A 23,997-nucleotide genomic window follows, 5' to 3' on the forward strand; every position below is an offset into this window, starting at 1 on the left:
AGAAAGTTCATCGTTTTTTCTCCTGGGAGGTGCATCACGATAACTTTTATTGTGTGCTCACGTTCCGTTGTCACTAAGCAACACCAAGAGGATTGGCTGATTTGACAATGTCATTCTTTTCCCTGTCTTGTTTCTTGACTCGGTGAAGGAAACAGTCGCTGCTTGGGGGAAAACAAGCCTAATTTAGCTTTTGGGTGGAAAAGCTGCGCCGTGATCGAGATTTGCCGGACTGGACTGGAAGACGCCTGGAGACTGTGAGATCTGATCCTGGGAATTATCCAGAACAGCCATGGCTTCCGAGGTCACAGCCAGGCAATTCAGTCCTCTGAAACACTTCAGCCCTCCCGATTCGCTTCGCACAATGACACGACAGGAACAGGAAGGTCTGCTGAGGAGAATGTCTATGCCTTTTGTGAGGGGACCGGAGGACAGGCATGACTACCCCAGTTTTGAAGAGAAGTACAGTAATTCTTTTCTCAAATCCAGTCCTTACGCACGACCCGAAGAGAAAAACTACCCTTTCGCTCCACACCGGGACGATGTGCCAGTTGTTAACACTTTCTCGGGATTTGTGAGCCCAGGAGCTGAGGCGGACCAGAAAATAACCTCCCACACAACTGCCGAACCGCCAAAGGAGGTCCGAGATGCACCACCTCCATCTCAAGCAGTGCCTGTTCCACGCAGGAGAGCCCAGACTTCATACGGGAGACCCCCATTATTGCTGAAAGGGCTCGGCCAAGACCGACGCTGGAACTCCAGATGGGTGCCGGAAGTTTCTCTCAAGGCGCAAGCTGAGAGTAAATTGCATTATCATTGCTATTGTCATCACCGTGTGGTGTCAGGTTTTGCTGCTGGGAGTGGTGTCCACAGGGAGGGCAACCAATGGAGAAAATTATCTTGGGCTGCATGTCCTGGAATCTCCCTTCTCAGGGATCTCTTCAGAATGTTGCTTCTTTTGCTACCGCTTTGCTACTTCTTGGTTGGAGCAAATCTCATCAGCTCTCACAAGATTTATCTGGAGACATCTGCATACAAGGATGCAGGGGTCGTTTTGTAGAAAAATAGGTGGTGGAGCCCGTTAGCATAACTCATTAGCATATGCTGCCCCCCCCCCCTCACCAGCCAAAAGCAACCTGACACCAGAAAAGAGCCCTGGGTGAGCGAGGCCTGCTTGGGTTGGCTAGACATCCAGCCAGCCCAAGTAGGCCTCGCATGCCTGGGGTTCTCTTGGGCCACCTCCCCCCCACAGTCAAAAGGCCAGCAAGCCCACCCGCTGCCCAAAATCACAGAAGAAGTGGAGAAAGGGTGCTGTGGGCTTCTCCAGTGATTAATGGGGGCTGCTGGAGGTGTGGCAAAGATCCTGGTGGCTGGCTGGCTGCCCGCTCTCTAAATCCAGGGATTCCTATGCAGCTGCACCTACTATTCAATGGACAAGGTAGGTGGGGAGGAGGGGGGAACCCTCTGAAAGGTTCAGGAGCTGTGCTCCGGTGAGCTCCTGCTGAATCTGAGGCCTACAAAGATGTAAGTTTGCTTCAAATCCTTTGGGATGATGTAATGCACCTTAGCTTTAGTTTTGACCTTACAGTGATGGTCTTGCGGGCAAGTCAGCCTGGGCCCCTCTGGATTCCATATGATTTCTTTACCCAGAGTAGGGTAGCCAGCTCTAGGACCACTTCCGCATTCACCTTACGCTGCTCTCCGTTCGTCTTCTCAGCGCAGCGCCCTTCCAGTTTCCCACTATCTGCACCGGGGCTGCAGCAAGCATCATTTTCGCGCAGCAAATGGAAGCTGGTTTTCAGCAGTTTCCGTTTGCTGCGCGAAAACGCCGATGCTTCCTGCAGCTCCGGCACAGATAGTGGGAAATGGGAAGGACGCTGCACTGAGAAGACAAACGTAAGGGCGGCGTAAGGTGAGTGCAAAATCGATCTAGGTTGTGAAATTCCAGGATATTTGGGGGTGGAGCCTGAGGAAGGCAGTTTTGGGAGATCATGCTGTAGAATCTACTCTCCTAAGTAGCCGTGTCCTCCAGGGGAGCTGATCCCACCTGGGGATTGGCAACCCTATCTGACCATTCTCAGGAGGAGCTGTATGTTTAAGGTGTTTAGATAATCTGGTAGATCCTTGTCAGATCATGACTCAAAGGAGCTGAGTGGGAGCAGGAAAAAGAACTGTTCTGAGCCATGGGCCTTTCTCTGAAATAGAGGCCCTGGAGCCTGTCTGCCACTCTTCAGTCATGCCAGGAATTTATCTATTTATTTAACTCGATTTTTAGCCCGCCCTTCCCATAGAACAGGCTCAGGGCGAATTACACCATAAAAAACAGTCAGCAGTAAAAAAAAAAAACAGTAAAAGACCAATTTTTAAAAAAATATAAAGTGTAAGATTGCAAAGACTAAGATGGCAGAATTTTGCCTCACGGATGTGACCTATGGTCCAGGTCCAGCAGATCTGGTAGCGCTGGGATGGAAGGAGGGATGGAATGAGGGGGTGACGCCCACTGCCTCAGCTGAAAGCCTGGCGAAAGAGCTCTGTTTTACAGGCCCTGTGGAATTGGAGCAGATCCCGCAGGGCCTGGATCTCCAGGGGGAGCTCATTCCACCAGGCAGGGGGCAGGGCTGAAAAGGATTGATCTCCGAAAGCTCTGCAACCAAAAAGCTCCCTAGTTTCTGGGTGAATAGACTCAGTTTTGTGCTTACTGGGCCTCTATTCTTTTAGATTCCCTAAAGATTAACCAGCGGTCTGCCTGCCCAGCATTCTCAGACGAGTTTTGCACTAGGGCTTGTTCCGGGTGGAGAGCCCTTTTGCTCCTGGTGCTTCTCTCCATTTTCAAAGGAGCTGCCACAGAGCTGTGAGTTGGTGTGCCGCTTTTCCGCAGCAAGCAAGATCCTATTATAAGCGGTTGCCGCTTGCTGCGGGAGGGTGGCGCGCCAACTCGCAGCTCTGCGGAAGCTTGTGCAAAAACGGAGAGAAGTGCCGGGAGCAAAAGGGCTCTCCACCTGGAAAAAGCCCTAGTGCAAAATCGGTATCTGTTTCCCTCCCACTGCAGGCAAGAGTAGATATTCATCTCTTGTCCTTGGAGAGCCAGTTTGGTGTAGTGGTTAAGTGTGCGGACTCTTCCCTGGAAGAACCGGGTTTGATTCTCCACCCCTCCACTTGCACCTACTAGCATGGCCTTGGGACAGCCATAGCTCTGGCAGAGGTTGTCCTTGAAAGGGCAGCTGCTGTGAGAGCCCTCTCCAGCCTCACCCACCTCACAGGGTGTCTGTTGTGGGGGAGGAAGGTAAAGGAGATTGTGAGCCACTCTGAGACTCTTCGGAGTGGAGGGCGGGATATAAATCCAATATCTTCTTCTTCTTGTTTCCCCTCAGCTCTCTCCCTCTTCCATTAGTCCCTTTTCTTCAGTCCTGTTTTCCCTGCCCATTTATTCTTCAGGCCTCCTTATTCTCCCTCCTTTCAGTTTCTTGTTGGTCAGTCCCCCGTCTGCTCTGCCCTCTTCAGTTCCCCACCTGCATGGCTCCCTGCCTCTAGGGTTTTTGTGATTTTTTTTTCTCCAGCCTCCTGACCTTTCACTTCAACTTGCATGAGCTGACTGTTGCAAAGATTATGTTGCATATATCTTCCCTGGGTAAACAGAATGTTCATGAACATTCCATGACATCACACCCGCTCAGCCCATCGGGGTTTCGTCACTGTGGGTGTTTTTACACTGACGGTTTGTAACTCTCTATCGCCGCATTGGAAACTCACCTTTTACATTACCTAACGTTCTCACAACTGTTTTGCATCGTTGCTGCCCGATGCATCTACATTTGTTTCGGTGAGATGAGTTCTGGCGCTGCTGCTGCAACGTTTTTCTTGAAACTAGTTTTGATCCGGTCATTTCTCTACAGGCGTTTCAAACTTGTAGAAGTTTTCATGCGTTTTAAAAGACTCCTCCAAAAGCCACAAGGTTTAGTAATTTGCATGAGAGCTGACAGCGCTTGAACTTTTTACATATCATTGCTTGCCTCATCTTGTAATTTAAATTTGTATTGTTTTTGCAGTGTTGACACAATTTCCAAGCAATCATATACATTTAACTAAGCACTGGTATTCCGGCTGCCCTCTGATCAAAGACCACCCCCCTCCCCAATTGAAATGCTTTCAGCAGGCAATATAAAAGTTTGGCTGCACAAAATGAGCAGAGTAAGTCCACAAATGTAAAAGAAAAATAATTAAAACAGAACAGTGGCAGGCGATTTGAAGACTCTAAAACTCTGGATCAAACTGAATGTAAAAACACCCTTACCGTTTTTGCACACAGCTTACCTCGCAGTCACAATCCTGTTCCCTCCGCAGCGTCCGGTTGGATTTCCCACCATCTGCGCCAAAGTTACAGGAAGTGCCGCGGCTTCTGCGTAGCAAACGTAAACCGCTAAAACCCAGTTTACGTTTGCTATGCAAAAGCCGCGGCACTTCCTGTAACTCCAGCGCAGATGATGGGAAATCCAGCAGATGCTGCGGAGGGAACAGGATTGTGACTGCGAGGTAAGCTATGTGCGAAAACGGTCCTGTGTTGCTTATATCTTCCCTGGGTAAACAGAACCTTCATGAACATTCCGTGACATCACAGCCGCCCATCCCATGAGTCTTCTGTCACCACCACAAATTGCAAAATCCCTTTTGTTTATAGTAGAGATGTTCCGTTTAAGAAAAAACCTGAGTTTGACGCTGGCTGCCTGGTGCCAACAGTTGAAAATGCTTTCTTTCAGAACTGATATATCCAGTGAAAGTCACGCCTGCTCCACCACCAGTCAAAGAATGTTTCTCACCTCATACATTTATATTTAATGTGGACTCGGACGCAAAGGTAATTTTGTTCACAGCTCCTTGATTTTGCTGGTTGCACAAAGCTGAGGCCATTATTGTTGCAGGAATCCAGTCCTCAGGACTACAGTGGTCTTTGGGAGAGAAAAAGGCAATTCTATCTTCATTGCCTTTTCTAACGTTAGTTTCTAACGTTAGATCCTATCTGATGTTCATTCTGAAAAATAAGACTTGTCCCAGAGAATAGCTGCTGCTATCTGTTAGAAGAACAGACTGACACTCCAAGATTACAAACACCATAGAGCAGGGGAGGCCAAACTGTGGCTCTTTTACACAAATTGTGTGGCTCTCAAAACCCCACCACCCCATCAGCCAGCTTGGAGAAGGCATGTGTCTATTTAAATCACTTCTAAGGCAAGCCAGAATGCATTTAAAGTTAAAGCTGCTTTCTTTCCACCTCTTCCTCCCCATCTATTTTCCTTCCTTCCATCCTTCCTTCCTTCCAGCTCTCAAGCATCTGACATTCATTTCTTGTGGCTCTCAATCATCTGGTGTTTATTCTATGTGGCTCTTATGTTAAACAAGTTTGGCCACCCCTGCCATACAGCAAGCTAGATAGCTCAGTTAATATCAGTAATCTTTCCTTCCTTTCTGCTTTCACTCACCCTCTCTAACCAATAGAATGAAACTCAGGGAACTTCCTTCCTCCTTGTTCTCCCCCTCTTTCTTCTTCTCTCCTTCATCCATCAGGAGGAACAGCATGGTGTCCATCCTCCTGAACTGAACTCAGCAGATGGCCTACTACAATCCAAAGCCATCAAGTTAGCTAGAATAGTTTAGACACTCTTTCTCCCCTACACTAATATGTTATGTTTCCTTAAAATAAATCCACCAGTATTGTTTTCTTAACCTAAAGCAAGGTTGTCTGTGCAGCTTGTGAGAGAGTGTGGTAACCATTTGACTAGGCCTGCTGCCGTGCTGAAGCTCAGAAGGAGCACTCTGCTAAGTGAAGGTAAGAACGGCTGCCTGGCCAGTCCAGCCATCTTAATCCCTCCTGGTAGCTGCAGCTGCTATCTTTTACTTCTGATAGGGACAGGTTAATAGCAGGATGGATAAAGACCTTCTCCCTAAAGTATAATGAAACTAACCTAACAATATTATGACTGTTACAATAAAACTCAACTCAGCCTAATGATATTATATGCCTTTGTTTTTTTCTACTTGCAGTACTTAGGGTATTTGAAATGAAAGCAAATTCTAATAGACTGGTACAGAGAAAGAGGGAAGAGAGGTCTCGGGCGTTTCAAGACCTGAAGAATTTTTAATTCATTCCACATTTGTTCCTCCAAGTTTTGCACATGCCCATAAATTCAAGATAAGATAAGATAAGATAAGATAATTTTATTTATATCCCGCCCTCCCCGCCGGGGCAGGCTCAGGGCGGCTAACAGTAACATTCCATTATACAAAAACAAAGTTACATTCAACATTAAAATTCTAATAGGTTTAAAATTAATTAATTTAATAAAAATGTTAATGCTATTGCTATTTGTTCTTTATTATGATGGCGGTCTCATTAGCAATTACTTTCCTCGTCAGCGAAAGCCAGTCGGAAGAGGAAAGTCTTGCAGGCCCTGCGGAATTGTTCAAGGTCCCGCAGGGCCCGCATTTCCTCTGGAAGTTGGTTCCATAAGTTCGGGGCTACAGAGGAGAAGGCCCGATTTCGGGTGCATTGCAGCTTCACCTCTCTTGGTCCAGGGGTGGTCAACAAGTTTTTTCCAGCTGACCTCAGTGCCCTCTGGGGCTCATATGGGGAGAGACGGTCCCTAAGGTAGACAGGTCCTCGACCATATAGGGCTTTAAAGGTAATGACCAGCACTTTGTAACGAACCCGGTATATAACTGGTAGCCAGTGCAGCTCGCGCAGTCCAGGCTGTATGTGCTCCCATTTAGGGAGCCCCAACAGTAGCCTGGCCGCTGCGTTCTGCACCAGCTGCAGTTTCCGGGTTCGGTACAGAGGCAGCCCCATGTAGAGGGCATTACAGTAATCCAGTCTCGAGGTGACCATTGCGTGAAGTACCGTTGCCAGATCTTGGCGCTCTAGGAAGGGAGCCAACTGCCTTGCCCGCCTCAGGTGGAAAAAGGCTGACTTGGCAGTGGCTGCAATCTGGGCCTCCATTGATAATGAAGGCTCCAGTAGAACTCCCAGACTCCTAACCCGGTGCGCCGCTTTCAGCGGCGCCCCGTCGAAGACCAGAAGAGGTATTTCCCCTTCCCGGGCGCCCCGACCCAGACAAAGGACTTCTGTCTTCGCTGGATTCAACTTCAGCCCGCTCCTCCTCAACCACATTGCCATATCCTGCAAGGCCCGGTCTAAATTCTCAGGGACTCAGTCAGGCCGGCCGTCCATCAGCAGATAGAGTTGGGTGTCATCTGCATATTGATGGCACCCAAGTCCGTATCTCCTGGCAATCTGGGCAAGGGGGCGCATATAGATATTGAATAACATTGGTGAGAGAACTGCCCCCTGAGGCACTCCACAATCCAGTGTGCGCCTCCGGGACCGCTCGCCACCAATTGCCACCCTTTGTCCCCGATCCTCGAGGAAGGAGGAGAGCCATTGTAAGGCAGACCCCCTCACGCCTATATCGGCGAGGCGGCGGGTCAGTAGCCGATGGTCGGCCGTGTCGAACGCGGCCGACAGGTCTAACAACATCAGCACCGCCACACCGCCCCGATCCAGATGCCGTTGGAGATCATCTACCAGGGCGACCAGCACTGTCTCCGTCCCATGGCCCCGGCGAAAGCCGGACTGGCAAGGGTCTAGGATGGAAGCGTCATCCAGAAAGCTCTGCAACTGCGACGCCACTGCCCTCTCTATTATTTTACCTAAAAACGGTAAATTAGAGACCGGTCGGTAATTTGCCAATTCGGCCGGATCTGCTGTACTTTTTTTCAAGAGGGGTCGGACCAAAGCCTCTTTCAGGGATGATGGAAAGCGCCCCTCCAAGAGGGATCTATTTATGATGTCCCGTAAAGGACATTCAAGCTCCCTCAGGCAGGATTTAATTAGCCAGGAGGGGCATGGGTCCAGATCGCAAGTTGTAGGGCGCGCAGAGGAGAGAATTCCATCAACTTCCTCCAGGCTGAGCGGAGGAAATAGCTCACCGAAATCGAAATGCATGTTTTACTGTAGATAGGCTTGCAAGAGCAATTAGCCCTATAGAATAAGGCACACTGAAGCTTCACATAGAGCAGGGGTGGCCAAACTGTGGCTCAAGAGCCACACGTGGCTCTTTCACACATATTGTGTGGCTCTTGAAGCCCCCACTGCCCCATCAGCCGGCTAGGAGAAAGCATTTCTCTCTTTAAATCGCTTCTCCAAACCAAGCCAGCCAGTGGCTTGGAGAATGCATTTAAAGTGAAAGTTGCTTTCTTTCCTCGTCCCCCCCACTCCCCATCTATTTGCCTTCCTATCTGCCTGCCTTGCAGCTCTCATACATCTGATGTTCATGTCTTGTGGCTCTCATACATCTGATGTTTATTGCATGTGGCTCTTATGTTAAGCCAGGTTGGCCATCCCTGGTATAGACAATGGAAGAACCAGTGCACAATCTATATACTGTGTACATTTTTTTTTTCCTTTGGTCATGCATTGAATAATTTTGTAGTAACATTCAACACATGTGAACATGATGCTTAAACTGGACATTTTCCCAAGCGCCAGTCCCTGGTTTTATTTGTAAAGAGAACATGTGTCGACTGTTTCTTCCAAACACATGCATTCAGTATACACGTGCATAGCAGGCTGGAGAAACGCTTTGTACATGCACAGGGTTGCTTCCTTGTTTCTTGACCCAGCTCCTGTGCCTTGCAGCCACCCCTTGGAGATCAGCATTTTTCAGGTGGAGCCGGTCTTGGCATGGAGATAGGAAATCTTCTCTTCCAATGCAGTTTTATGCAGTTGCTCAAGGCTGGGATGGAGTAACTCTGTACTAAGCTCATGCTCTTAGGGGAGGGACAGTGGCTCAGTGGTTGAGCATCTGCTTGGGAAGCAGAAGGTCCCAGGTTCAATCCCTGGCATCTCCAACTAAAAAGGGTCCAGGCAAATAGGCATGAAAAACCTCAACTTGAGACCCTGGAGAGCCATGAATGGGGCTGTGGCTCAGTGGTAGAGCCTCTGCTTGGTAAGCAGAAGGTCCCAGGTTCAATCCCCAGCATCTCCAACTATAAAGGGTCCAGGCAAGTAGGCGTGAAATCCTCAGCTTGAGACCCTGGAGAGCCATGAATGGGGCTGTGGCTCAGTGGTAGAGCCTCTGCTTGGTAAGCAGGAGGTCCCAGGTTCAATCCCCAGCATCTCCAACTATAAAGGGTCCAGGCAAGTAGGTGTGAAAAACCTCAGCTTGAGACCCTAGAGAGCCATGAATGGGGCTGTGGCTCAGTGGTAGAGCCTCTGCTTGGTAAGCAGGAGGTCCCAGGTTCAATCCCCAGCATCTCCAACTAAAAAGGGTCCAGGCAAGTAGGCGTGAAAAACCTCAGCTTGAGACCCTGGAGAGCCATGAATGGGGCTGTGGCTCAGTGGTAGAGCCTCTGCTTGGTAAGCAGGAGGTCCCAGGTTCAATCCCCAGCATCTCCAACTAAAAAGGGTCCAGGTAATAGATGTGAAAAACCTCAGCTTGAGACCCTGGAGAGCCGCTGCCAGTCTGAGTAGACAATACTGACTTTGATGGACCCAGGGTCTGATTCAGTATAAGGCAGCTTCATATGTTCATATGTTCTTACAGCGCAGGCCTAAACAGAGGGAGTTACATCCTTCTAAGACCGCTGAAGTCACAGGGTGTAGCTCTGTGTGGCGGACCAGTCCTGCGTCTGCTATCTGGCCCCAACCCTGCTCACCCCTTCCTGGTATGCTGACCTGAAGGGGCTGCTCCACTTTACTGCCCCCACTGTCCCTGTCTGGGCTCTGGTTAGGCGGGACAGCCTCCTCACCTCCCTCTGGACTGGCTAAGAAACCTTCTCAGGGCTTCCTAGGGATCTTTGGGGCTCCCCTGGAGAGTTGGAAACCAGCTATTCCACCACTTCTCCCCGCTTTAGGGATTTCCCAACCTGCTCCTAGGGTTCCAAGTAGTTGGGGGAACTAGGTGGTACAGAAGGACTCCACTTTAAACAAAGAAAATATTTCTTTATAGCATATAACTAAGTCAGTCAGTTCATTTGTTGTAATTAGCCATTGGCTGTTACAAAGCTACAAAGATCTCAGGAAAAAGGAAAGTAAACTAGAAGTTAAAACATACAAAGCATCATGTGAGGCATAACAAGGGAATAACAATGGTTGCAATACAATGGCAATAACAATAAAGATGTAGGCCGTTTTCCCACTGACCTTACTCCGGAGCGACGTCCCTCTTCACCGCGCAGCGTCTGCGCGGATTTCCCACCAACTGCTGCGCACAACCAGGAAGAGCCGCGGCTTTTGCATTGCAGATGTAAACCGCTAAAAACCAGTTTACATCTGCAACGCAAAAGCCGCGGCTCTTCCTGGTTGTGCGCAGCAGTTGGTGGGAAATCCGCGCAGACGCTGCGCGGTGAAGAGGGACGTCGCTCCGGAGTAAGGTCAGTGGGAAAACGGCCGTAGACATAAATCTAAAAGTTATCCCTTCGCATTACCACCTTGGCACGTATTTTCTTTGCTGCGAGGGCAAAGACTGAAACTTTCTGGGAGATGTAAACATCAATATCAGATAAAAGAAATGCTATTTTTTCCTCAACTGAATAAGCACTTAGGCCTGACAGAATTCCATCTAAAAACGTAGCCCTTGGACTGGAATAGAGCGAACAGAAAAGTAAATAGTGAGGTAAACCCTCAATCGCGTAAGAACAGCATATGCATAACGTCGGTCCAGTGGAGTTTGATTAAAATGACTTTCCATGACTGCTGTTGGCATTGACTGGAATCATAAGGAGGTAAAGTTCGCTCCAAGAACATGATTAGAAATGTTAACTAAGTATGGAGATCTTACGTGTTTCAGTTTAATTGATTTGTACCGTGGTGCTGTTTTTGATTTTAATATTAAGGTACGATCTAGTCGGGCATCAGAGTCAAATATCCATTTTCTAAGATGGGATTTGTCAGTTGTGGGACCCAAGAGGTCGTCAGGGATAAGGTATCTTGAGCATACGCTATTAATAAACTCAAGGCGCTGAGGATCTTTAGCTAACAGAAGATTGAAAGACTGATGACACAGCGAATTAGATCTTGAGTTTTCAACCCTTTTTCCAATCTCTAACGGTTTTTCGATTGTTCGGCATATAACTATGTACAGGCATTTCAAAAGCGAACAGAAGAAATAAATCAAAGTGGGGGGGGGGGAAATGTTCCTTCTCTCCGAGCGTTTTCGCACTGACCTTAATCGGCAGCGACGTCCCTCTTCACCGTGCAGCGTCTGCGCGGATTTCGCACTAATTGTTCCGCAGAACCCGGAAGAGCCGCAAAGTCCCGCGGCTTCTGCGTCGCAAATGTAAACTGGTTTTTGGCGGTTTACATTTGCGACGCAAAAGCCGCGGGACTTTGCAGCTCTTCCGGGTTCTGCGGAGCAATTAGTGCGAAATCCGCGCAGACGCTGCGTGGTGAAGAGGGACGTCGCTGCCGATTAAGGTAAGTGCGAAAACGCCCTCCCTGTTGTAATACTTGCTCTAGTAAGGCACCTTACTAAGACTGTTGCGAGCCTGACCAGACCTTCCTGAGTCTGTAGTAGAGATATGAATGCCCGGAAAAAAACTTTCCTGAAGCCTTTTTTGTTTTTTTTCCAAAAAAATTGGAAAAATTGAAGAAAATAAAATCAATTGATCATGGAACATTTTATTTTAACGTGATGAATAAAATATTTTAAGACAAGGTGTTCAAATATTTTCCAAATCATTTCTAAAAAATTATGTATAGCATCAGATTATTCTGATTTCTGTGCACTGAGGACAAGCAAGTCCTAGTCGCGCCCATTCATTGAAACTTAGTCCTACACTCCATTCTATACACTTCCCTCCTCTTCGATTCTTTTTATGAGAATGAGTTTTTTATTTTTATTTAATACCGTGGAGAGGCAATATGAATAATTGTTACTTCTGGATTTTTTTTAAAAAATTGTTTTGTGGAGGTTTTTTTTGTCTGTTCCACATAAACTAGTAAACAGTTCAGGAGATTGTTGCTCCATTTGTTACAATTACAAATATTATTTAAAAAGTAAATTCTGTTTGTAATAGTTGTTTGGATACACTATATTTTTAATATGCTAGTTGTGATAATTTCATGCCAAGTAAAATTGTCCATAGTCATATTTTATGTTCCTAAAGTAACAGAATGTTTTTCAGTCTGGAAAAGACAAAAGAAGTGCTAATGAAGTATTTTTTTCAATTTTTCTGAAAATTTCCTGGTTTTTTTTCCAAGCTTCAAAATTTTCGGAAATTTTACATCTCTAGTCTAGCCAAACTCACTAACTGACTAACTTTAACTGAGGGTTTCCCGCCCAAAATCTCCTATGTAAAAATCCAGTTCCTGGGCAGGTAAATCCAGTTTACCTCTCTTGCAGCATTCTGGGAGAGAGGCCTGAAGGCCTTCCTGTCTCTCTAGGAGCCCCCCCCCACCCCAGAATTGCTGCTTCCAGATAGGAGGGAAAGAGGAGGAGACTAGGCCTGCCTCCAGTTTGACAACCTCCTCCTAGCCAACTCCCAGTGAAAGACCAGCCAAAATGGCATTTCTCCACACTCTGCATAGGACCTCACTGTTTGTTTGTCTGTGCCAGTCTTGTGTTAAAAATGATCAGGGCCAAGGGTGGATGGGGGGAGGTGGGAAACCTATAAATGTGCATTCGCAAAGCGATGCCATTTGGACAAACGGCGTCTTGTGGCACTTTAAAGACCCCCCAAACTGATTGTAGCATTTCCTTTTGTAGGCTAAATCCCGCTTTCCCGTCTGGTTTGGGAAGCAACCCTACTTAGAGCTCCTTGTTGCATTTCCCTCTGCGTTGCTCCTTCCACTGTGTTTTCTCCTGGTTTGGGAAGCAACCCTACTTAGAGCTCCTTGTTGCACTTCCCTCTGCGTTGCTCCTTCTACTGTGTTTTCTCCTGCAGTCCGGCGATCCGTCCTCTGAAGCCTGCCAAGACAAGAAAGCCCTGAAGCACTTGTATACCTCAACGACACAAAGGTCTGTGGCTAGTAAAGGTTTTAAAACTCCCACCCATTTCCCACTACCCTTACCTCGCTCTCACTCTCCTCTTCTCTGCGGGGCTTCCGTCGGATTTCACACTATCTGCCCCGGGGCTGCAACTAGCTCCACCTTTTTCACCTGGCAAACAGAAACTGCTTTTTAGAGGATCTTCTTTGCTGTGTGAAAGAGGCAGAGCGAGTTGCAGCCTCGGGGCAGCTTGTGCGAAATCCGACGGAAGCCCCACTGAGAAGAGGAAAGTGAGAGTGGCACGAGGGTAGTGGGAAATCGTTGTCTGGAATCTCCTGTTGGCCTGCTGGGTGGAATCTCGTGTTGGCAGAAGGTGTTGTGCACAGCAGAGAGATCTGAGTTTTTAAAAAGTCTTTTCTCGTTACCAGTGCATATCCCGTTTTCCTGAAGGAAGCTCCCTTGTCCCATCTGCTTAGCACAGATGATTAACCCAACTCATTTCCGACCAAGCCAGTTGACCATTATACTGCTTTTGATCCGACACCACAAAATCTTACTTATATGTTGGGTTGGCAGCTGTTCTGGAGAAAAATGTCCTCTCCTTGAATAGAGGCTTAATGTTTGGATATAGGTCAGGGCTGGCCAAACTTGCTTAAAGCATAGAATAAATGTCAGATGTTTGGGGAGGGAGGAAGAGAGGGAGGGAAGAAGGGAGGGAAGAAGGAAGGGAGGGAGGGAGACAGGGAGGGTGGGAGGGAGGGAGGGAGGGTGGGAGGGAGGGAGGGGGGAGGGAGGGAAGAAGGGAGGGAGGGAGCAAGACCTGCAGATTCCAAAAATGTGAGTGTTGGGGAGTGCAGGAGAGATGCGGTTTAAAAGCTGGCTGGATCTGACCCATTTTTCTGTGCCCCATCTGCGTTCATCATCACGAACTCTCTTTCTCTCTTTTCTTTCTTAATTAATGAAACAGTGGATATGAAGAAGTTCCCTGGGACAGAATGTTACTACCTAAACCCCCGCTGGATTCAACTATAGAAGCCATGACTGATTGCGTTTCCCAGCGTTGTACACTGAAACGCTACAAACCAGCACCGGAAGCAAGCCAAGTCAGTGAACTTTCTGCACGAACCATTTTTGTTTTGTTTGTTGGCAGTGTCCTCACTGAATAGTAGAGGGCGGGCTTAGCCTCGGTCCTTAGCATCTCCAGTTGAACATCTCCCAACCAGCAGGGCTGAAAGTCCTGTTCCCAGGCTGAATAGACAATACAGGGGTAGACTGGGTTTACCATTTGCAGGGCCGGCACGTAGGAGTACACCTGGTTGGTGGCTGTCTAGGGCACCACTTGGCCTCGGGGGCAAAGGTAGGGCTGCCAAGCCCCAGGCCGGGTGGGGGTTCTCCCACCCTGGAGGTTCCCAACCTGCCAGCCCACATTAGGCTGGAGGGGGAACCTCCCCTGACATGGCCGGCACCACAATTCTGTCACTTGTGGGTGACATCATTGTGCCGGCGATGTTGCATGCCAGCCACTCTAAGCATTTCCAGGAAAACTCTATGGTTTTCCCGGATGCTGTAGCAATTTGGGAAGGGAAACTCTATGGCACAATAGGCACTACGGTGTTGCTTGCAGGTGATGTCATTGCAGCGTTCACACAAAGCGCACGCAAAAAAACCCTCCAGTGCCAGGGGACTTGGCAACCCTAGGCAAAGGGGTGGGGCAGGCACACCCTCCCTGTCGCCACTGGCGCATGCCGTCTTTTCTCAGCTGCGAGAGGCACGAGGCCTCTTTTCTCAGCTCTGAGGCATTCAGAGCAGCTCCGAATGCCTCAGAGCCTTGAAAAGAGGCCTTGTGCCCTGCCCAGCCCATTTCAGCTCTAGAGAGGGCTGAGCGGGGCATGTGATGAGGCATCTTTTTTCACCTCCGAGCCGTTTGATGCACTTCTGAGCTGAGAAAAAAGGTCACGCATCTCGTTCAGCCTCTTCTGGATCCAGAGGGGGCTGAGTGGGGCGTGCAACGGGCTCCAAGGTGTTCAGAGCACCTCCAAATGCCTCAGAGCTGAGAAAAGATGCCCCCGCCTCCTCCGCCCAATGGGTGCAGGGCGCACGTGTGCTGCTTGCCTGGGGCACCCGAAGCCCAAGCGCTGGTGCTGACCATTTTCCTGCCCACAGCACCCAAACTCCCATCCCGGCTCTCCATCTCCTGCTCTTGATCAATGGAACAACAAAAGAAAAAAGGAGGGAACGACCTCACAGTGTTCATGGTACTCTAGGAATTGTCGGCGTGAGCAACTCAGCATGTCTGGACATTGGGGGGTGCTACATCACTCTAAGGGTGCTTAGGTGTTCTCTCCTTGAATGGGGTGCTTCTCCCGGTCTTAACCTGGGAGCTGCCCTCTGACCTTTCCTCTCTGTCTCACTTTGTCTTCTCCTTCCTCTCACATGGCCTTCCATGGTTTAGTTTAGTTTATTCAATGTACGTCCCGCCCTCCCCGCCGAAGCAGGCTCAGGGCGACTCACGATACACCATAAGGTCACGATAAAAAGCAATTACATTAAACATTACATTAAAACGATTTAAACAATTTGGTGCTAATTTCCATTTAGTTACAGACGGCATTCAGTCTTCTGAGACATCCCTTGAGATCTAACATCTCGCCGGTTTCAGTTAAGAGCTGGCTGGAAAAAGGTCCAGGGCAAGGCTCTGACCTCCTCAGGCAGTTGCTTCCGCCAATGGGGGGCAGCGGGCCATCTCACTGCAGGTCTCTCCTGTAGAGACAGTGTCCTCATACTCCCACACACACAACGCTGGACAAGCGGGCCATTTGTGACAGGGAAAGTGCTCTTTAGATCAGGCTTCTCTCTCTTCTTTCAAATGCCACCGGAATACAGCTCCAGCTCTGCCACTAGGCAAATAGGCTATTGCCTAGGGCGTCAGCCTTCTGGAGGCACTGAATTGGGCGCCCCCCCATGAGACTCGGTGATGTTATCAGCAGGGGAAGGGGTGCCAGAAGTTAGCCTTGCCTAAGGTGCCTACGGTGCCAGACAGTCTAGGGCCTTGCCTAGGGTGCCGGACAGTCTAGGGCCTTGCCTAGGGTGCCGAACAGTCTAGGGCCTTGCCTAGGGTGCCGGACAGTCTAGGGCCTTGCCTAGGGTGCCGGACAGTCTAGGGCCTTGCCTAGGGTGCCGGACAGTCTAGGGCCTTATCTAGGGTGCCGGACAGTCTAGGGCCTTGTCTAGGGTGCCGGACAGTCTAGGGCCTTATCTAGGGTGCCGGACAGTCTAGGGCCTTGTCTAGGGTGCCAGACAGTCTAGGGCCTTATCTAGGGTGCCGGACAGTCTAGGGCCTTATCTAGGGTGCCGGACAGTCTAGGGCCTTATCTAGGGTGCCGGACAGTCTAGGGCCTTGTCTAGGGTGCCAGACAGTCTAGGGCCTTATCTAGGGTGCCGGACAGTCTAGGGCCTTATCTAGGGTGCCGGACAGTCTAGGGCCTTGTCTAGGGTGCCAGACAGTCTAGGGCCTTATCTAGGGTGCCGGACAGTCTAGGGCCTTATCTAGGGTGCCGGACAGTCTAGGGCCTTGTCTAGGGTGCCAGACAGTCTAGGGCCTTATCTAGGGTGCCGGACAGTCTAGGGCCTTATCTAGGGTGCCAGGCAGTCTAGAGCCTTGTCTAGGGTGCCAGACAGTCTAGGGCCTTATCTAGGGTGCCAGGCAGTCTAAAGCCTTGCCTAGGGTGCCAGACAGTCTAGGGCCTTATCTAGGGTGCCAGACAGTCTAGGGCCTTTTCTAGGGTGCCAGGCAGTCTAGGGCCTTATCTAGGGTGCCAGACAGTCTAGGGCCTTATCTAGGGTGCCAGGCAGTCTAGGGCCTTGCCTAGGGTGCCAGACAGTCTAGGGCCTTATCTAGGGTGCCAGGCAGTCTAGGGCCTTGCCTAGGGTGCCAGACAGTCTAGGGCCTTGCCTAGGGTGCCAGACAGTCTAGGGCCAATCCTGCCTGAATGTGAACTTGATTTACATCAATAAGTAAAAGTTTACCTTTTTTTTTTGCAATATACTTCTTGGGAGATTTATTGACTACACTCAGTCTTTTGCTTCTTTGGCTGGACGAATTGTGCTATAATAACCAAATATCCCAATAGCGATTGCCCCAGAGCTCTGCGGTCTTCACCATAGAGAGTGGGGGGGGGAGGGGAGAGAGATCTCAAGCACTTCAAGGGCTGTGACTGCAGTTATGGGATGTCACAGCATCTACAATGCTTCTCCCTGCCCAAACCCTGTCCCAAAAAACTCTCGGGATTGCCAGGAACAGAGATGGCAACCAGTGTTTCTTCTAAGCTGAGTTAGTGTGAGCTAGCTCACAGATTTTTAGTCTCCAGCTCACACCTTTTTGTCTTAGCTCAGGAAGGAGGACCCCCAGAGCTCAATAATTTATGCAGCAGCTCTCCACTTTAATGCCAGTAGAATTTTTGCTCAGAGGACTCTGCAGCTTAGAGGGAACATTGTGGCAACCTTTTGTTAGGTAGATCAATGGCCTAATAAGGCAGTTGTGTATGTAGCATAGTACAATAGGGATTCCTACTTATTTTTCTTTTATGTCCTGCCCCTAATACCACCCACTTTAATAACTCATATGCTGCAGCCACTAAGAACATAAGAGAAGCCCTGTTGGATCAGGCCAGTGGCCCCTCCAGTCCAACACTCTGTGTCACATAAGAACATAGAGAAGCCCTGTTGGATCAGGCCAGTGGCCCCTCCAGTCCAACACTCTGTGTCACATAAGAACATAGAGAAGCCCTGTTGGATCAGGCCAGTGGCCCATCCAGTCCAGCACTCTGTGCCACATAAGAACATAAGAGAAGCCGTGTTGGATCAGGCCAATGGCCCATCCAGTCCAACACTCTGTGTCACATAAGAACATAAGAGAAGCCATGTTGGATCAGGCCAGTGGCCCATCCAGTCCAGCACTCTGTGTCACATAAGAACATAGAGAAGCCCTGTTGGATCAGGCCAGTGGCCCATCCAGTCCAGCACTCTGTGTCACATAAGAACATAAGAGAAGCCATGTTGGATCAGGCCAATGGCCCATCCAGTCCAACACTCTGTGTCACATAAGAACATAAGAGAAGCCATGTTGGATCAGGCCAGTGGCGCATCCAGTCCAACACTCTGTGTCACATAAGAACATAAGAGAAGCCATGTTGGATCAGGCCAGTGGCCCATCCAGTCCAACACTCTGCGTCACATAAGAACATAAGAGAAGCCCTGTTGGATCAGGCCAGTGGCCCATCCAGTCCAACACTCTGCGTCACATAAGAACATAGAGAAGCCCTGTTGGATCAGGCCAGTGGCCCATCCAGTCCAGCACTCTGTGCCACATAAGAACATAAGAGAAGCCATGTTGGATCAGGCCAGTGGCCCATCCAGTCCAACACTCTGTGTCACATAAGAACATAAGAGAAGCCATGTTGGATCAGGCCAGTGGCCCATCCAGTCCAACACTCTGTGTCACATAAGAACATAAGAGAAGCCATGTTGGATCAGGCCAATGGCCCATCCAGTCCAACACTCTGTGCCACATAAGAACATAAGAGAAGCCATGTTGGATCAGGCCAGTGGCCCATCCAGTCCAACACTCTGTGTCACATAAGAACATAAGAGAAGCCATGTTGGATCAGGCCAGTGGCCCATCCAGTCCAACACTCTGCGTCACATAAGAACATAAGAGAAGCCCTGTTGGATCAGGCCAGTGGCCCATCCAGTCCAACACTCTGCGTCACATAAGAACATAGAGAAGCCCTGTTGGATCAGGCCAGTGGCCCATCCAGTCAAACACTCTGCGTCACATAAGAACATAAGAGAAGCCCTGTTGGATCAGGCCAGTGGCCCATCCAGTCCAACACTCTGCGTCACATAAGAACATAGAGAAGCCCTGTTGGATCAGGCCAGTGGCCCATCCAGTCCAGCACTCTGTGCCACATAAGAACATAAGAGAAGCCGTGTTGGATCAGGCCAATGGCCCATCCAGTCCAACACTCTGTGTCACATAAGAACATAAGAGAAGCCATGTTGGATCAGGCCAGTGGCCCATCCAGTCCAACACTCTGTGTCACATAAGAACATAAGAGAAGCCATGTTGGATCAGGCCAGTGGCCCATCCAGTCCAACACTCTGCGTCACATAAGAACATAAGAGAAGCCCTGTTGGATCAGGCCAGTGGCCCATCCAGTCAAACACTCTGCGTCACATAAGAACATAAGAGAAGCCCTGTTGGATCAGGCCAGTGGCCCATCCAGTCCAACACTCTGCGTCACATAAGAACATAGAGAAGCCCTGTTGGATCAGGCCAGTGGCCCATCCAGTCCAGCACTCTGTGCCACATAAGAACATAAGAGAAGCCCTGTTGGATCAGGCCAATGGCCCATCCAGTCCAACACTCTGCGTCACATAAGAACATAAGAGAAGCCCTGTTGGATCAGGCCAGTGGCCCATCCAGTCCAACACTCTGCGTCACATAAGAACATAAGAGAAGCCCTGTTGGATCAGGCCAGTGGCCCATCCAGTCCAACACTCTGTGTCACATAAGAACATAGAGAAGCCCTGTTGGATCAGGCCAGTGGCCCATCCAGTCCAGCACTCTGTGCCACATAAGAACATAAGAGAAGCCATGTTGGATCAGGCCAGTGGCCCATCCAGTCCAACACTCTGTGTCACATAAGAACATAAGAGAAGCCATGTTGGATCAGGCCAGTGGCCCATCCAGTCCAACACTCTGCGTCACATAAGAACATAAGAGAAGCCATGTTGGATCAGGCCAGTGGCCCATCCAGTCCAACACTCTGTGTCACATAAGAACATAAGAGAAGCCATGTTGGATCAGGCCAGTGGCCCATCCAGTCCAACACTCTGCGTCACATAAGAACATAAGAGAAGCCATGTTGGATCAGGCCAGTGGCCCATCCAGTCCAACACTTTGCGTCACATAAGAACATAAGAGAAGCCCTGTTGGATCAGGCCAGTGGCCCATCCAGTCCAACACTCTGCGTCACATAAGAACATAAGAGAAGCCCTGTTGGATCAGGCCAATGGCCCATCCAGTCAAACACTCTGCGTCACATAAGAACATAAGAGAAGCCCTGTTGGATCAGGCCAATGGCCCATCCAGTCCAACACTCTGTGTCACACAGTGGCCAAGAAAATCAGGTGCCATCAGGAGGTCCACCGGGGGGCCAGGACACTAGAAGCCCTCCCACTATTGCCCCTCCCAAGCACCCAGAATACAGAGCATCACTACCCCAGACAGAGAGTTCCAACGATACGTTGTGGCTAAGAGCCACTGATGGACTTCTGCTCCATTAAAATGATAAGGGCATAGCTCAGAGAAAAAAAAAAAAAAACGTTGTATGAATTCCATATAAAGTTCCATCGGGAGATCCACCAGTCGGGCCAGAACTCCAGAAGCCCTCCTGCTGTTGCCCCCCCCCCCCAAGCACCAAGAATACAGAACACCCCTGTCCCTTCCAGTCCTCCTCAGGCTCTGCCCCCACATCTCCCGGAATGTCCATACCCGGACTTGCCAACCCTAGCTAGGACCGCCTTTCGTGATCTACTGCAAAGTATACTGAAAAGGACAACAACAATAGCGATAGCCTCACACCCAGCCGATTTCTCATCACTGTTCTAGGTTGTCGGAGGACTCTGGGACAGATTTCAGACAAGATACTTCACAGTACCTGCCAGGCCAATTAATTTGTGAGTCTAACATTGCTATAGTTTGTTAATTTCAAAAAAAATAAAACACCCTGGTTTCTGTTTAAGCTTCACATACAAAGATTTTCTACCCCCCAGGTATTTTCAATACATTTTGTTTAACAAAAAAAGGTATTCCCTAAAAGATATTATTGAGAACATCTGAATCTAAAAACATGCAACCCGAGCTAATGCTAGATTTTAGTTGCATGCACGATGCCTGATTTTGCACAGTGTGCTCCCCTCCAGCTCCGCTCCCCTCCAACTATGCCACGCTGTGAGCTATGCTCCCCTCCGACCTAGCTCCTCTCCAACCCCACCATGGGAATCACCTTCGCCAGAGCTTTCTTTTGTAGCAGGAACTCCTTTGCATATTAGGCCACATCCCCCTGAAGTAGCCAATCCTCCAAGAGCTTACAGTAGGCCCTGTACTAAGAGTCTTGTAAGCTCTTGGAGGATTGGCTACTTAAGGGTGTGGCCTAATATGCAAAGGAGTTCCTGCTACAAAAAAAGCCCTGAGGTCCTTTTGCCACAAACCCAACAGGCTGCTGTCCACGCTGCACTCTCACGACGCATGTGAGCCTCCCGCCTTACCCCAGAAAGGGGAGGGAGGAAGCACTCCCATTAGGCTGCTAAGCAGAGGGGCGGGTGATGTGAGAAATGTCCTCAGGTGCGTGTGGAGAGGGGGAGGGGAGCAGCCGAGAGTCTCCTAGACCAATGGTAGCTCTCCAGATGTGTTTTGCCTACAATTCCCATCAGCCCCAGCCATTGGCCATGCTGGCTGGGGCTGATGGGAGTTGTAGGGGAAAAAACATCTGGAGAGCTACTGTTGGCCACCCCTGTTCTAGACTGATGGGACGGAAGCATTTCACTGCCTGAATCATCAGAACCTGGTGCTGTCCCATCGGGTTCAAGCTGTCTCTTAAGTGTACCATAAAAGGCTGGGTGGCAGGGGCAGGTAACAATAAGATGCTGGACTAGAACCTATTTCTCTCAGAATTGGGGTTGTGAGCACTTTGTTCAAGGAAGACAAGACGGCGGATGTTACCCAGGGTCATCCCTCAGGGCTCTCCAGCCCTCTGCCTTGCTGTTCAATAAGGCAATCCACAAGCGAAGGAGACCTGGGGTAATTATATGGCTAAAGAATGAAACAAAAGCCCCAGGGTGACAAAAGACTTAACAAAACTCAACACTATTTAACACCTGTAATTAAGAACACTGCGTAAAGTTACAAAGCCCACTTTAACAAGGAAACTTTACAAACAACAAAGGAATACAATATGCAGTATGACACAGTGCGGTAATTCAATGCCGGCCTTGGAGTCTCTACAGTCTGGAAGGACCCCAGCCTCCTGTGCCAGTTTGGTGTAGTGGTTAAGTGTGCGGACTCTTATCTGGGAGAGCCAGGTTTGATTCCCCACTCCTCCACTTGCACCTGCTGGAATGGCCTTGGGTCAGCCATAGCTCTGGCAGAGGTTGTCCTTGAAAGGGCAGCTGTTGTGAGAGCCCTCTCCAGCCCCACCCACCTCACAGGGTGTCTGTTGTGGGGGAGGAAGTTAAAGGAGATTGTGAGCCGCTCTGAGACTCTTCGGAGTGGAGGGCGGGATATAAATCCAATATCTTCTTCTTCTTCTGCTGGACCAGGAAGGCAATGTTTGTGGTCAAGGCTGCAGAAAGCAACGCCTCAGCAGCAGCCTAGCTTCCTTGTGGCCTTACCCTGCAGGGAGAACATTGTAAGTGAGCTCAGCAATTCAACTGAGACCTCTGTAGCAGATCCTCAACAGACCTTGGACTTATATCCCCTCAGTTTGGTGTAGTGGTTAAGTGTGCGGGCTCTTATCTGGGAGAACCGGGTTTGATTCCCCACTCCTCCACTTGCACCTGCTGGAATGGCCTTGGATCAGTCATAGCTTTCACAGGAGTTGTCCTTTAAATGGCAGCTGCTGGGAGAGCCCTCTCCAGCCCCACCCACCTCACAGGGTGTCTGTTGTGGGGAAGGAAGGTAAAGGAGATTGTAGGCCGCTTTGAAACTCTGTCCTTGAAAGGGCAGCTGCTGTGAGAGCCCTCTCCAGCCCCACCCACCTCACTGGGTGTCTGTTGTGGGGGAGGAAGGGAAAGGAGATTGTGAGCCCCTCTGAGACTCTTCGGAGTGGAGGGCAGGATAGAAATCCAATATCTTCTTCTTCTTCTTCTTCTTCCACCATTTGTGATTGATTGATTGATTTTGATGATGATGATGATGATGATGGTGATGATATTGGATTTATATCCTTCCTTCCCTCCTAATCTCAGAGTCTCAGAGGGGCTCACAATCTCCTTTACCTCCCCCCCTCCACACAACAGACACCTTGTGAGGTAGAAGAAGATATTGGATTTATATCCCGCCCTCCACTCCAAAGAGTCTCAGAGCAGTTCACAATCTCCTTTACCTCCCCTCCTTCACATAACAGACTCCTTGTGAGGTAGAAGAAAATATTGGATTTATATCCCGCCCTCTACTCTGAATCTCAGAGTCTCAGAGCGGCTCACAATCTCCTTTACCTCCCCCCCTCCACACAACAGACACCTTTTGAGGTAGAAGAAGATATTGGATTTATATCCCATCCTCTACTCTGAATCTCAGAGCAGCTCACAATCTCCTTTTCCTCCCCCCCTCCACACAACAGACACCTTGTGAGGTAGAAAAAGATATTGAAGAAGAAGATGATATTGGATTTATATCCCACCCTCTACTCCAAAGAGTCTCAGAGCGGCTCACAATCTCCTTTACCTTCCTCCCCCACAACAGACACCCTGTGAAGTGGGTGGGGCTGGAGAGGGCTCTCCCAGCAGCTGCCCTTTCAAGGACAACCTCTGCCAGAGCTATGGCTGACCCAAGGCCATGCTACCAGGTGCAAGTGGAAGAGTGGAGAATCAAACTCGGGTCTCCCAGGTAAGAGTCCACACACTTAACCACTACACCAAACTGGCTCTCCACACCAAACTGGCTCTCCAGTTTGGATTTATATCCCGCCCTCCACTCCAAATCTCAGAGCGGTCACAATCTCCTTTATCTCCCTCCCCCACAACAGACACCCTGTGAGGTGGGTGGGGCTGAGAGAGCTCTCCCAGAAGCTGCCCTTTCAAGGACAACTCTGCGAGAGCTATGACTGACCCAAGGCCATTCCAGCAGCTGCAAGTGGGGGAGTGGGGAATCAAACCCAGTCCTCCCAGATAAGAGTCCACACACTTGAACCATACAGTCCTTTACAACTTCATCTTGTGTCTTCATTGGAAGTAAGTACAC

The 23,997-nt window shown here is 49.4% G+C and overlaps 1 protein-coding gene across 1 annotated transcript in view; it reads left to right on the plus strand.

Moving 5' to 3' along the window:
* The first annotated feature begins 289 nt into the window (after positions 1-289).
* The window catches only part of SPMIP7 (sperm microtubule inner protein 7), a 49,916-nt gene continuing 26,208 nt past the window's right edge, over positions 290-23,997 (plus strand). The window contains exons 1-5 of the mRNA XM_060247735.1: positions 290-797; positions 4,752-4,849; positions 12,931-13,004; positions 13,942-14,077; positions 20,647-20,714. Of these exons, the coding sequence (XP_060103718.1) occupies positions 290-797; positions 4,752-4,849; positions 12,931-13,004; positions 13,942-14,077; positions 20,647-20,714 (884 nt within the window). The remainder of the gene's footprint in view (positions 798-4,751; positions 4,850-12,930; positions 13,005-13,941; positions 14,078-20,646; positions 20,715-23,997) is intronic.

Source organism: Heteronotia binoei, chromosome 10 (genome assembly GCF_032191835.1).
Source record: "Heteronotia binoei isolate CCM8104 ecotype False Entrance Well chromosome 10, APGP_CSIRO_Hbin_v1, whole genome shotgun sequence".
Classification (NCBI taxonomy): Eukaryota; Metazoa; Chordata; class Lepidosauria; order Squamata; family Gekkonidae; genus Heteronotia; species Heteronotia binoei.